Genomic DNA, 15,151 nt, shown 5'->3' with positions numbered 1-15,151 from the left:
ATGGTATGCAAATGTTGATTGCTAGCTTGTTTGTTCCAATATGGTTGTTCTGCAATATATCTCCAAATATGCTTCAAAAACAGAACAAAAGTCAGAAGGCTATGTTGACATGCTAAAGAAAATAGTTGCTACAACTAATATGCAAGATACCATCTTGCTAGCATACCAAGAATTCATGATGGGGATAGTTGCTGATCGAGACATCAGTGCATAGGAAACTTGCCATATGTTGCAAAAACTACCATTGATCAATTGTAGCCGTCATTTTTTCTCCCTTAATGTTAGCAGGAAGTTCCTCCATCGTATTGCTGCTTAAAATGACAATGCCAAACTTTGCAAATCTTATATTTCTGCTTATATGGAAAGACCTATTGAATTGGAAAAAGTCTCGCTGATACAATCAACTCAACAGTTTTCATACAACAGCCAACGTAAGAAGCATAAATGGCAAAAACTGCAAAAACAAGCAATTGTCAATGTTTACCCACAATTTAAAACATCCCCAAGTGAGGTTGATGAGAACTTTGAAGCCTATTGTTGGAGTGAGCTGCTCTTGTACAAACCCTTTCGTCATATTCCAACAGATATAGGTACATCGCCAGACCAAATCATTGCAAATTGGAAGCTGTTGTACATGCATGGTTACATACATTGGCATATTTATGGAATAGAACAAGAATACATGACAGAGAATGATGCAGACTCTGATGATAATTCTTTCTTGCATTCACACAATGAAGACCAGTATGAATGGGAGTACCTTTCACAAATGGGCGCTTCTAACAAAATCAACATAAATGATCTCCAGATGCTGGGTAGACGTGATTACGATATTAACTTTGATTGGACTGAACCTCATCCCACTAATCCCCTTCATCTTACTATTGTTACCTTCATTTCCACAAATAAAATAAATTGCCAGCCTTCCCTTCTCCAACCAGCTTCTTCTACCACTGCCACATTCCCCTTGGCAGCAAAACAAAAACTTGCACTTGACCTCATTCTTGCCCATTATGCATCTCATCAACCCATACCACCTCTCCATATGATTATACAAGGCACTCCAAACACTAGCAAATCCTATTTGATACGATGCATTAGAAATAGACTTAACCTTTCTGCAAATCCAGAGCACAATCCTTTGCTTGTCCTTGCCCCAACCGGTGTTTCTGCATATAATATCCAAGCAACAACAATCCATGTTGCACTGTGCATCCCCCTTAGAGATATGCAACCTTTGACAGGACAATCTTTGATGTTCTTCCAAGAACAATGCAAACAATTACAATATATACTAATTGATGAGACGAGCTTTTTGGTTCCTAAATTGCTTTTAAGAATTGACAACAGATTGCGTCAGGCATTACCTCACCGGCAACACAAACCATTTGGAGGTGTCTCAATCATCCTTGTAGGGGACCTCGGGCAACTACCTCCTATGATGGACAAGCCTTTGTACGCATCACATTCTATAGCCCTTGCATTGTGGGGCTCCTTCCAAACTGTGGTTACCTTGGATACAAGTTTCCGACAGCAAGGTGCCTCATATATCCAACAACAATTTCATGCAATCTTGCAAAACATTAGGAATGCCAATGCACTCCAAACAGATTGGGAAGCTCTTATGTCTCGATCCTCTGCTAAACTAGTTGTTGACCATAACAAGGACTTTGATAGTTCAATTCATTTATTTGCAACAAATGCATCAGCCAAACACCACAATACTAAAATGTTAAAACAATTGCACTTTCTTGTTGCACGATGTCTCGCCCAAGTTCCAAGGCAAAAAAACATTGCATATGATAATGATGAGCAACTCCCTTCAGAAATACTCCTCTCTGTGAATGAGCAAGTAATGTTAATTGCTAATCTATGGATACAAGCTGGTTGGTGAATGGCTCATTAGGACAAATCAAATCCATTGTCTATAATAGAGATTCTAAACCTCCTGACTTACCAAAGTACGTGGTCGTTGAGTTCAAAAATTATACTGGACCTCATTGGGACAATGCAAATCCAAAGTTTGTCCCTATACCTCCTACTACTTGAGGTAGTCGCACTCATCCCCCTTGCAATGGCTTGGGCTCTTACTATTCATAAATCCCAAGGCCTCACTTTGGACAAAGCAACAATCGACATTGGAAAGACTGAAAAACAAGGGCTAACCTTCACTACACTGTCACGAGTGAAATCTCTTCATGATTTAAGAATGGACCCACCTTTCACTTTTGAAAGGTACTCAAAATTACAAAGCAATGCTTATACAACTATCAGAAAGAAAGAAGAAAACATATTGGCTGCTCTCTCTAGTCAGATTTCTACATCCCCCCCCAGCCAACAACTCTAATCAGCAACAACATCAGGTATGTCGCTCCACACTTTCACCTCCACTCCTCCCTTTACCTTTTAAATTTCTACAGTCTCTACATGTTTACTATGCATCTCATTAATAATGTGGCTTCTTTTCTTGCAGGGTCCATCTTAATTGTTGTCTCGCTACTTTTGTTCACCCACCTGGAATTTCTACACACAATAATATTCAACCTTGGCCTCCTCTTACCAGGTATGCCAACAATTTTCTATGTTGTCATTCTCTTTGGATACTCGTTCCATATTTAACAATTACACCATCCAATTTCCCCATAATATCTCTAAAGAACGTATAGCTATCTACTTATGTTAAGTTGTCCATTCTCGTTAAATATCCATTTGATGATTTTTAGTTTAGTCTTCATTTCAACTGTAAGAAATAGTTTAATACAAAATGTTCACCATTACCTTTCCCTGTACTGGGTGACTAGGTTGCAGCATTGCACTCCTCCTCTGCCACTCCTTTTGGTTGCAACAAAATAAGGTACATTAAATTTCTAAGTTTTTTCATTATAAATATGTTGCATCACTTATTCTAATGTCTACAAATACTATAATTATATTCCTTACTGTTTATTTCAGATCCATCCAATTTCTCCCTTGCATTGTACAATGTCTCGCCAATGATATTTAACCTCGTCTTTTGGCTTTCACAGAGACTACCTAAACAAACACATTCAAGTTGCTCCATCTCCACAATGCAACTACAAATAAACACAGCAGGTAATGGGATTCAAACCTATCTCATCACTAATCTTCCTCTATTCATTTACGTTTTCATTGCCTCAGCAAGGTTATCAATTCAGCCAGCCTTTCACCTACTCGTTTTCTAAAAAATGCACAGCCAGTTTGCAATCAATATTTTTCCAATAATGTGGCATTTCTACATCGCTGCTTTTCTACTTTTTGGGAATTTTAAAGTTCTCATCCATGCAGCAATCAAGGTTCTAATTCAACCACCCCTATAGAACGAAAAGAAAAGGGAACAAAGACATTCAAGTTCTTCACTTTCGTAATTATATACCTCCCTAATTACAGGTCCACCACTTTAAATTGCACACTTAGACTCTATGGTTTATCCTCGCCATATCCATCTGCTCTGCTTTTGACAATTGCCATGCCAATATAGATAAATATGTTTACATTGAAATGCTTTTTAATATATTCTTTCTGCCAGACAGGTTCAACTTGCAGCCATCTCCACCACAACAAACCAGACTTCCACCACCCATTCCTCACCACATACAAATGAAAGGTAATAGCGACCTTTCCCCTCTCTTTGCGCTTCACTTTCAATAATTTACCCCACATAAAGAATTTTGTTTGTACATTTCACTCACTTTGTTTTGTTTCTCCCCCGCTGCAGGCTTTATTCTTTAGATCTCATCTGCTTCCTGTTGTTGAATGCACATCGGCCGGATTCCTCTTCATTAGTGCTTCCACACATACTTGTCACCCTCTTGTAAAGATTTGCAAAATAGAACTCAAGTCATCTTCCCTCATTTTCACTGTTTCTTGCAAATTCTCTGCTACGTCCAATACAAGATCCCACATTTCGACAGCCCCTATCGGCGACCTGTTGCAGGCACTTCTCCTGCAACTGCTAGTTTTATTAGTGTTTAAAAAACATTGCCGATGATTCCAGAAGGTTGGATGCTTCCAGAACTATGTCCAATGATAAGGTGCCCAGCAGCCAAGAACCTGAGCCATGACTGCGACATTTTCTTGACAATTTTCCTATATGTTGTGACAGAAGCGGATCTGAAGTCAGAGGAGGATGTGTGCGAGGGAAGAGGAAAGGCATTCTCCCATTAGTAGGGCCCATGCTGCAGCAGTGGAGAAAAATAACAAAGCAGATGTACACCTTCTAAGCGAGCTGCTCAGGATGAGAATGGCTGCGGGAACGCTCAGCCTGGTAATGCCATTTATACAGATTTGTATGTACTACTGTGCAAGTTTCATTGAAGAATTCAGCTCTCCTTCTCCATCTTCTCCATTGTCTGTGTGCTTTCGAAATTTCTCGCTGGTTTGAGGCGATTGGAGTGTTTCTAGACAAAAATCTACGGTACGATTTTTCCCCTTTGAAAATCAGCGATTTTCCCTAAAGCTGTGGTGAAGAGCTTTGAGCATCTGTTCGTTTAAATCGCAACAAAATCATGGGTTTTTCTTCTTTTAGGTTTTGATTCATCTGTACTCTCCTCCGTCATTGTGGTTTTGATTCCTTCAGAATATACATTTTGTGGAATGAGAAGTGAGGTTGCTTGCAGTTTGCGTTTGCATCAGACCCACTAGCATCCGTCAAAGATATGCAGTGTAAACAGATTATTGTGAATTAATATGTAACTCAATCAAAAATTGTCCTGGCTTAATGAAACAAGTCATGGCAAAGTTTTCTTTTAAGCATATTTTAAGTTTTAAATGGCTGACTATTCTCATATAGATTATTTAATTTAACAACCTCCCTATGCCATTTTTTATTTCCTAAGGTTTTGAAAACTGAATCTGGTTGTTTTATATGCAGAAATAGAGAACAATTGGTAAGATGCCTTACCGCGTATCTGGTATGCTGGAATTTGTTTTCTCTTTCACTTACTTATATATTTCATTTACATAAATTTAATGATTAGCTTGCAATTCTAACATTTAAATTGGTTTCTTATCCAAAAGAAATTAATATCAAAGTTAAGATGAAATTTGAAATATCTCCTCGGGTAATCATTCAATATGCAGTGTTTTGTCATAAAGATGGTTTACATGCATTGAGGATAAATATTATAGCCCTTTTACAAAGTCCATAATGAATTCTGGTTCTCCAACCTTTCATATGTCCATGAGAGTTTTTTGTTTTGAAAGCTAAAAACAGCCCTGAACCTTAAGTCCGTGCACGACAGGTTTTTGTTTTTAAGACTGCAAACCACTTTGAATGGCAGTTTTATACTTTTGAAATGGCTTAGGTTTTAAGACTAGTGCGAAATATTATATTTTGTATTCCAAGCTTGCTGTATAGTCAGAAATGGCATGTTTCTCTTGGTTGTTCATGATGTCCTTCAGAGTGAACTTGTAGATGTAGAGTTATAGCAGTCCGCAGAAGCATTCCTTTCCTTACTATTGTACAGAGGGGTAGGCAATATATGATTTTGGAAGTGCAGGGCTTTCCTTATAAGTTTTAATTATATGGTTGTAATGAAAAAATCTTGGGACAAAATGAAAATATATTTGAAATTATTATCGTGTTTTGTCCCATGAGGATTCTTTTACTTTTTCATACTCCAAAACAATTGATACCACAATATTCTGTATGCTTTTCTTTTCTTCATGCAAATCTTTCAAGTTTCTATGTCTGTTCTTTTTTTCTCTGTCTAATAGGATCTGTTCAATGTCAGTTATTTTCTTTGTTTGATTGAGCATTGCTTGTGCATGCATGGTTGTATTTTGTCATTTGCACACGCCTAATTGCTTTAATCCAATTAAACAAAAAACAATTAATGATCGAATACACCGAGTTCAATTTAAAAGTATTGTTTTTGTACATACTTTTTGTAAATTTAGCTTGTCGACTTGATGAGTAAGACATGGATACAAGTTGTTTGGTTGTGTGGGGATTTTAAAATGCATAGTGCCTAAATTGGCTTAACTAATTGGCATGCCAATGGCGAAGATTTATTTGATTTTATTTGGAATCTATGTACACCATCCTGTACACCACTAAGATGAGCCACTTTAGTGCTCTTTGTTTAAATGTGGGTAAAACTCAATTTTTTTTGACAAGGACCCATACTTAAAGTTATGAATCCGTTACTTCACAACATGAAATTAATTAGGCCAAAGTATTATTTTACAAGGGCCCATATCAACATGTTATGAATTCTACACTTAACTTCAGGAAATCAGATAGGCCAATATGATATTTGGGAGTCTGTCACAACGCTATCTGCACTGTCATTAATTTTTCTGTGGATTTGGGTTGTAGAATAAAGTCGATGGTAAAATCTTGGCAAATACACTAAGCTCATAATGTCATGTCGCTCTCTAATCTTCTATGGTGATTGTCCACGTGGTATTTTGTCCAATGAAATTATAGAGTACAATATGCAGCCGACCGTTGAGATTAAAAATTTAGGGATGTATTTCAATGCTTCTGGTTTAAATTTCATGCCAAAATAAACAGTACATTTAAATCACAAGCACTCACCTCAGTCTCTTTGAAAAAACTGAAAAACAATGCCCGTGCTTCAAATTCTGGGGTTTTTTACTTTTAGACTTGCCTTCACCATTATGTTCTACCAAAAACATTCTACTGAAAATAATGTTCTTCGCTTCCACGTTTAGATCCATTTTCTCTACTAGTTTATAAATTTTTCCTCTCGTCCACATTTTGAGACTCTTCACACGCATTGAGGGAAGCAACAATGCTTCACAATCAAGTAAAGAATTCAGTATAAGCTTCTTTAAAAAATGGTAAATGAGAGAAATGAATTTGGAGCAAATACAAATAGATAGCATACAGCTATTTCGAGCAACTAACCTCACCAAACGTCTTAAAACACAAGCACAAAATAAAACAAAAAAAACAAAAACAAACTAGACAGATGCATTTTTGAAAAAGAAAACAGTGTCCTTTTGCTGGCCTCTACGACTTCTCTTTAATCCTTTACATTATTAGTAACACTATAGACCATTACAACAACCAAACAGTCGAATTCAACTTAGTTTAAGATGATAAAAACCTGCAAATGAAAATGCAATAAGGTTCATACCTTCTCCCTTTTTATCAACACTATTTTGGGATAGTTTGTCCCTTCTGAACATTGCACCAAAACAATTCAAGGATTCAAACATATCTCCAGCAAGCCGCTAGCAAGGATATTGTTCTAAGTACCCCTAAATTGATAAAAATTTCATAAGTAATGAGAATCTAAGCTTGCATATTACAAAGGAAGAGCAATATATTTCCAGCATCTGGGCACGGGGAGAGAACTACAGAGATATTAATGTATATATTTCATAGTTTATTGTCAGATTTGACTATCCGCCATTTTGCATGCGGAAACGTGGAAGAATACAATGGACATGGGATCTTAAATTTAGTTGATTCATAATATTAAAATTAATCAAACAAAGCATACTAGAAGGTGCCCCCCATACTAATAGATGGAATTTTTTAATTTTTTAAAAATTTAATTGATTTCCAATTTTGAAAAGGCACATTTCAGGATAACTGACTAAATAATAAAGATTGCATTTTTTATCTTATTAAAATAATCTACTAACCCATTACAAGCGGAGAATGAAGGATGACATGGCACAGTGGACAAAATAGTTGATTAAATTCTTGTTTTTACCCGTAAATGATTTAAATGGATTTATTAGTATTGACTCAAATCTGGAGTAGTCATGCCAAAACTTTTTACAACTTAACAATGCATATATTGTTACTATGGGTTTTTTTTTTTGAAGTTGATTGTTATTTTGCATTTCAAAAATAATATAGAGATTTTGGTTTTTACCTTCAATATTTTAAAGTTATTGATTTAATGATCACGTTCAAATCAATTAGAATATTATTATTATAAATTTCTTTACTAAATTATTTATCATGTATTGACCATTAATGTCAAAAAAAATTTTAGTTTTTACGTACAATATTTTAAAATTATTGATTTAATAATCACGTTCAAATAAATTAGAATATTATTATTATAAATTTCTTTACTAAGAAGAATAATGTATTAAAAAAAATAGAAATAGATAAAAGCTTTAGTGTCTTTTGTACTAAAATGCTATTATTTTAATATAATAAAATAATATAAAATACAAATAATATACTATATTATAAAATTTTAATATTGTCAAAATATTAAAACTAAATAATAAACTAAATAATATCATATATTATGTTATAATATATTTTATCAAGTTTTGTTGTAAATTTAAATTTAAAGTATATATGCTACTTAATATTTCCTTGGTAAATATTTTTCAATGTGCAAAAAAGTTTTTTAATATTTTAAATGCACCACATTAAGGGCGTATGGTACATCAGTAAATTAATTTTCAACATTACACTCCATTCTACCATGTACATTAACCTTCTCTAACCACCCATACATTTCCTATTCTCCTCTACCATTAACATTTTAGCTCTCGACAAGAACATGATGCTTGCGTCTCTTGTTAAAAACATGTCAATTTAGTTTCCCTAAAAAAAGTCTTTTTATCATGTAATGTTTATTTATATTTATTTTTAATGATATTTTGTTTTATAATTTTTATTTTTATTTTTATTATAAATTATTATAATCAAAGTTAAAAAATATAATTATTATTTTGAATTATTTTTAAAAAACATTCAAAAAATTATTTCTATATTTTTAATAAGATATAGTTAATTAAAATTTTCATTTAAACACATTTTTATTAATGGAGGATGAAATTTTATAATAAATTTATTTTTAAAAATATGTATATAAAACAGTTTTATATGCAACCTCTAAATATTATATTTCTTATCACGTTGTCATTGTCATTGTGGTTTTTGTTTCTAGTAACATACTTACCAATAGGCACTAGAATTAGAGGTGTTGAAAAGGCCCAATCGCAATGTTTTACCTTAAGATTTTTGCTACATTATTATGTGTTAACTATCTAGGAGATGTCAGGGGATTTATTATTTTGCATTCATTTTGGATAGAACATGATTTATTTGATATGATACCATTTATTTTGTGTGTTTCTTCTTTATTCAGAGATTTTGTTTCAATCATGTTTTGATATATAAATATTCAATATCTGATACATTTATTGTATGATTTCACCATGACAAGTCTATCTTAAGGATTAGTGATGAGAAATTTAAGAAATGGGAAAGGGGTTAAGATTCAAAATTTAGATTTAGAAGCTAAATCAATGATAATGTTAGATCAATGACTCAAAGTAGTCAATAAAGTATGCAATACAATGTAATTCATCTTGACCATTTGAATCACAAAGTACACCTTAAAGTATCAATTCAAAATTTTCTCATGCTTCTTAGATGATTAATTTTTGTGATCATGGAATTTAATCTACCACATTTATTGACTGACACATGATGTCACCATTGGATCCTGAATCTTATATCCAATCACTCTCATTCCTCATCCTTGAGAAACATGCCACCTTTATCAAAACTATAACATGAGATCATCTTTCTCATAACATTAGGTATCTTTTCACACTTCTTCATGGCTTTCATGTGCTTCCCCAACTTCTTCTTCACTACTTTAAATGCATGTTTATCCTTCCCTACCTTCAATCGCTCTATGATTTAGAGTAGCATACATACAACATATTATAACCTTGACAATAGGGATTTCATGCTATTTTTGGCCCTTTTATGTGCACATCATTGGAGGAACCATTTAAAGAAGCACATCAAAGCAACTCTTCACCATTTCACTATTACATTCTTCATTCTCTAAGCTACCCTCATAGGCTCAAGAACCAGAGGACCCTCCTCCGTCATTAGTGACTAGGGGTTTTGTTGCCCTCGCTCTAGCTCTCATTTCCATAAGACTTATTATTGATTACATGTTGATTATATCTCTTTTTAAATTTTATAGGTTCAACTTTTATAAGAAAAAAAAAACTCTAATACAACATACTAACCTATTATTTTTTACTTCTAATTTTATATAGTTATGAAATTTGACTTATGCACAAAAAGCCACATAACACGTTTTAATTTTTATTCTCTAATTGTAGTTCACTTTAGAGCAACTTTCTTCCTTATTTCCAAATTTCAAAAAATGAACCATTAATATATAGAATATTGTGTCTATTAGGTACATTGTTATATTTCCAAAATTTATGGATGCGAGTAATATTTATACTACTTTACCATTAATTCTACCATCACCGGTTTTCCTGCAAAAGAATTCGCACAATTATTTGTATTACGTACCACTTCTCACGTGAATTGATGAACACACAATAAAATTCTCTCACCTCCCCGCCGAATTTTCATTTTAATTTCCATTCATTGTATTAAAGAGTAGATAGCTTACTTTTTTACCTAGTACCACATATTGGGGAGTTTACCAAAGGGAGTTCTTCACTAACCAATTATCTATATAATTTTCTCATACCTTTTTATGCACATCTTATTTTGATTTGCCCATACAAAATATTATGCCACCCGATTAGTTTTTTTATTAGGTGTTTTATTTAATTTTTTATCTGGTATTTTATGAATGTTATTTTGAGATTTTTTAAAATTATTATTGAATTTATATTATTATTAAATGGTGAATATATATGTAATATTATTATAATATTAAATTTAATTTATTCATATAATGTCATTATTAAATTGTGTTAAAAGTAAATCTTTATAAATTTTTATTCAATGTAGAAATTATATCTCTCCCATTCTCTTTCCCACTCCCTCTCTATATATTTATCTATCTCTCCCTCTATCCACCCTCCTCTTCTTCTTCTTCTCCTATCTCCCTATCTTCTTGTATTTCCTCATATCTTTGTCTCTTTATCACTCTATATCTATATCTATATCTATATTTATCTCTCCCTCTTTGTCCCCCTCTCTATCTCTCTATCTCCCCCTCTCTATCTCCCTACATCAATCTACCTTACCTCTCCCTCTATCTCTCTCTCCACCCCTCTATTTCTAGATATGTATCCCTCTCTCCCTCTTCCTAGACCTTTATACCTACATGTTTTTGCTTCTCTATATCTATCTCTCCATATCCCTCTACCCCTATACTATTCCTCTCTTTATTCCTCTCCTTATATCACTTCCTACCATGATCCATCTCTTTCCATCTCTTCCTCTCTCTCCCTCTCTCCCTCTCTCTCCCTCTCATTCTCTCTATATCCCTCTTTACCCCTCTATCTCTCCCATCCTCTTCTCTCCTTGTTGTAAATATAACATGACCTTGTTGGTAATTGAACCTGATTATCTTCCTAATTCAAAGATTTTTCAATCATATTTAGATCCTTGTAAGTGGATGCATAATTGATTTGAAGCTGTCACTTCTCCATTCATACCTATGGTGGACAAACAACATTATTTGCTAAATGGTCAACCAATTGACCTCATCTACTACACAAATGTAGACAAAAAAATAATAAAAATTTACTCCAATTGTCTTTCTATGTTTATTTGGTGTATCCATTGCACACCAAGGTGCAATTGCTAGTAAGATATATTTATGGAGGTAAGAATCGTGATTAAAGTAAAGATAGGGACCCATTTAGGTAGTGGTCATATCTTTTTTAGAAGAATTCACACTGAACACAAGAAAACATGTCCATTCTCATCTATTGGTCCCATCAGTTGAAATGGCATATTGTTTGCAAGTTGTCAAAAATCCAATCTGATAGCTTCTTTGATAGCGTCTTTGGTGGTAACTTCATCTCTTTGACAGTGTGTTTTAGGGGTTAATGCTCATTGTGATGTCACCTGTTAGGAAATTTGAGCATTACAAATTGAAGTGGGAAATAGGCTGTCTAAAATGTGACACCTATCGTAAATTTCCAAGAGATGTAGACATGACTAAATGTCTAGTACTATTTAAGTGGGAAACGAGCTGTCTAAAACGTGACACCTATCATAAATTTATGATAGGTAAGAATTGTGATTAAAGTAAAGATAGAGACCCATTTAGGTAGTGGTCATATCTTTTTTAGAAGAATTCACATCGAACACAAGAAAACATTTCCATTCTCATCTATTGGTCCCATCAGTTGAAATGGCATATTGTTTGCAAGTTGTCAAAAATCCAATCTGATAACTTCTTTGATAGCGTCTTTGGTGGTAACTTCATCTCTTTAACAGCGTGTTTTAGGGGTTAATTCTCATTGTGATGTCACCTGTTAGGAAATTTGAGCATTACAAATTGAAGTGGGAAATAGGCTGTCTAAAACGTGACACCTATCGTAAATTTCCAAGAGATGCAGACATGAGTAAATGTCTAGTACTATTTAAGTGGGAAACGAGCTATCTAAAATGTGAAACCTATCATAAATTTCCAAGAGATGCAAACATGAGTAAATGTCTAGTACTTTCATGAAGTTAGCTATGACAACTACTGGTGCTCTTCCCCTAGTAGGCAGAACAATCCAATCTGATAGCATCTTTGGTGGTAACTTCATCCCTTTGACAACATGTTTTAGGGGTTAGTTCTCATTGTGATGTCACCTATCAGGAAATTTGAGCATTACAAATTGAAGTGGGAAACGGGCTATCTAAAACATGACGCCTATCATAAATTTCCAAGAGATGCAGACATGAGTAAATGTCTAGTACTATTTAAGTGGGAAACAGGCTGTCTAAAACATGACACCTATCATAAATTTTCAAGAGATGCAGACATGAGTAAATGTCTAGTACTTTCACAGCGTGTTGCATGCGTTAGTAATCATTGTCAGTTTTGGATGGCTTTGAGTAGTACTGTATGGATTAAAAACTCATGACACATAGTCATGTAAATTGCTAGGTGATGTAAAAATAATTGATTGTGTGTTCCAAGGGTTTGATAGAAACTTTGTCTCATATCACAACGTGTCTCCGGTGTTAGTACCCATTGTCAGGATTGCTTTTGACCATGAGTATTGCGAACTCATAATAGTCCCATAGGCTCATGCGCATCCACTCTCACGCAAAGTACCTGTGAAACCTAAGTCTTTGTTAGCTTCCTTTGTTAAATAACCTTAATGTCCATAACCATCTCCACTCCTAGCCTCCTCTCTCTTCCTTATATATCCCCCCTTCCCACTTCCTCCTCCCCTCCCCTTCCTGCCCCTCGTCCCTCCCCTCCCCTTCCTGCCCCTCGTGCTCCCCTTTGCCCTTGCTTGTTGGGCTCTTTCCCCCAAGACTTCTCTTTTTATTTCTGCTTTCCTTTCTTTGTTCTTTTTGTTGTGCCTCAATGTGTTTTTCTTATGTATATTTCTCGTATTATTTGCATCTCTATGACAAGAACCCCTGTTATTGATGTTGGTATTTTTTATGTTTTTGTTCTTTATATATGTGTGTATTCACTCGTACTCACACATAGACACACACATACATTTCTTCATCATCATCATCATCATCATCATTATTATTATTATTATTATTATTATTATTATTATTATTATTATTATTATTATTATTATTATTATTATTATAATATTATTATTTTTATTTTTTATTTTTTTGATATTTATACACATGGTTATTTATATATGTGTATGTATATACATACACATACATACATATATGCATGTGTATATATATACATACACAATATATACATACATATACTCACACACATTCTCTCTCTCTCTCTCTCTCTCTCTCTCTCTCTCTCTCTCTCTCTCTCTCTCTCTCTCTCTCTCTCTCTCTATATATATATATATATATATATATATATATATATATATATATATATATATATATATATACATATATACATACATACTATCATTATTAAAGTGTTAGTTTAGTTTTTCTTAATTTCTTTAATATTGTCGTTATTTTTAATTTTTAATTTTTTTTTTTTTTGTTTCTTAGCTTAGATTTTTGAGTTGTGGTGGTTTTATTTCTCTTCTTGTTTCTTTTTTTCTTTGTGTTGTCTCTCTTTGCTTGTTCTTCTCTTGTAGCCTTTTTCTTTTTATTTTCTCCTATTTTTATTTTTTGGATCTTCTTAAGTCTTTTTAAGTCTTGTCATTCCTTGCTCCTTGATTTGTGTGAACCCTTCTCACCTCCTCTCTCCTCTGGCCTTTTTATTTAGTCTTAGTCTACAATCTATTATTTCTTTCTCTCAACTGTTCATCTCACCCTAATGATGGTTCATGGAGTGTGACCCGAAACGTTGATGCAAAAGTTCTTACAAAGTTTAATCCATAAATCTTGCACAATATTAACATGGACTATGGAAATATAATAAATTTGAATTACAATACAATTATATTTTAACTTTTAAACTAATCATCAAATGAAGAAAATTGTCTTGTCAGGTTCCTTTTGGTTCCTGCATAGACAACTCCCCTTTTCCATCCACATCCCATGTCCATGCTATGGTGGGTATTGTCCTTGTCTGTAGCCTATTTGTCACAACCGATCAGAATGGTGGGTAAAACAAATTGATAGACTAACATCGCTCAATGGTATGAGATGTTTGTTTATACAGGGATTGATTTACATTTGAGAAGACAATTATTTTGTATTTATTAATTAAATAAAAAATCACAATATAATTATATTATAATATTTAATTTGATTAGTATATGTGAAATACATTTTTTAATTAAAAAAATGCATATATTCATCAAAAAGAAAAAATGCAATTTAGAGAGTATGCCTCTTCATGATAGGAATCTTGAAGGCAAAAAATAAATATTTAGAATAGTTGCAACTAGGTGTTGCAAAGCAGAGCAAAACAACAAAACATAGTAAACAGAGACTATGCAACTATAGAATGAGAATTGCAAAAAGATCATATTCCTCCAAGGGTAGCAAGAACAAGCTCCTCTGCAATAATGTTCACTGATGAGAGAGGAAATCTATTGTGATCTTTGGCAATAGCTATCAACTGGGACTGAATTCGAGTTAATTGATTCTTGAGTTATTTGGATCTCACCCTACAAAATGCAATTGTGTTGCAAGAAAGTTGATAACAAAGATGAGAGCAAAATGAAGTGAATTTGACAACATAAGGATACTCAAAATGTGGTTGAAAATCATTGAGAAAGGACCTCAATTTATACATAAAAAGTCTCCAAAATGATGTGAGAAAATCAA

At 33.5% G+C, this 15,151-nt stretch overlaps 1 protein-coding gene across 1 annotated transcript; it reads left to right on the top strand.

Moving 5' to 3' along the window:
• The first annotated feature begins 358 nt into the window (after window positions 1–358).
• LOC131858829 (ATP-dependent DNA helicase pfh1-like) lies at window positions 359–1,894 on the top strand. Its single transcript, XM_059212282.1, has one exon. The coding sequence runs from the start codon at window positions 359–361 to the stop codon at window positions 1,892–1,894; it is 1,536 nt and encodes a 511-aa protein (XP_059068265.1).
• Window positions 1,895–15,151: the final 13,257 nt, after the last annotated feature.

The sequence above is a fragment of the Cryptomeria japonica genome, chromosome 10 (genome assembly GCF_030272615.1).
Source record: "Cryptomeria japonica chromosome 10, Sugi_1.0, whole genome shotgun sequence".
Classification (NCBI taxonomy): Eukaryota; Viridiplantae; Streptophyta; class Pinopsida; order Cupressales; family Cupressaceae; genus Cryptomeria; species Cryptomeria japonica.
Note: the sequence above shows the minus strand (reverse complement) of the source record. Positions and strands in the feature narration are given on the sequence as shown.

Coding starts and splice junctions, on each gene's coding strand:
- LOC131858829 (XM_059212282.1), top strand. CDS start 359: ATGGAAAGACCTATTGAATTGGAAAAAGTCTCGCTGATACAATCAACT.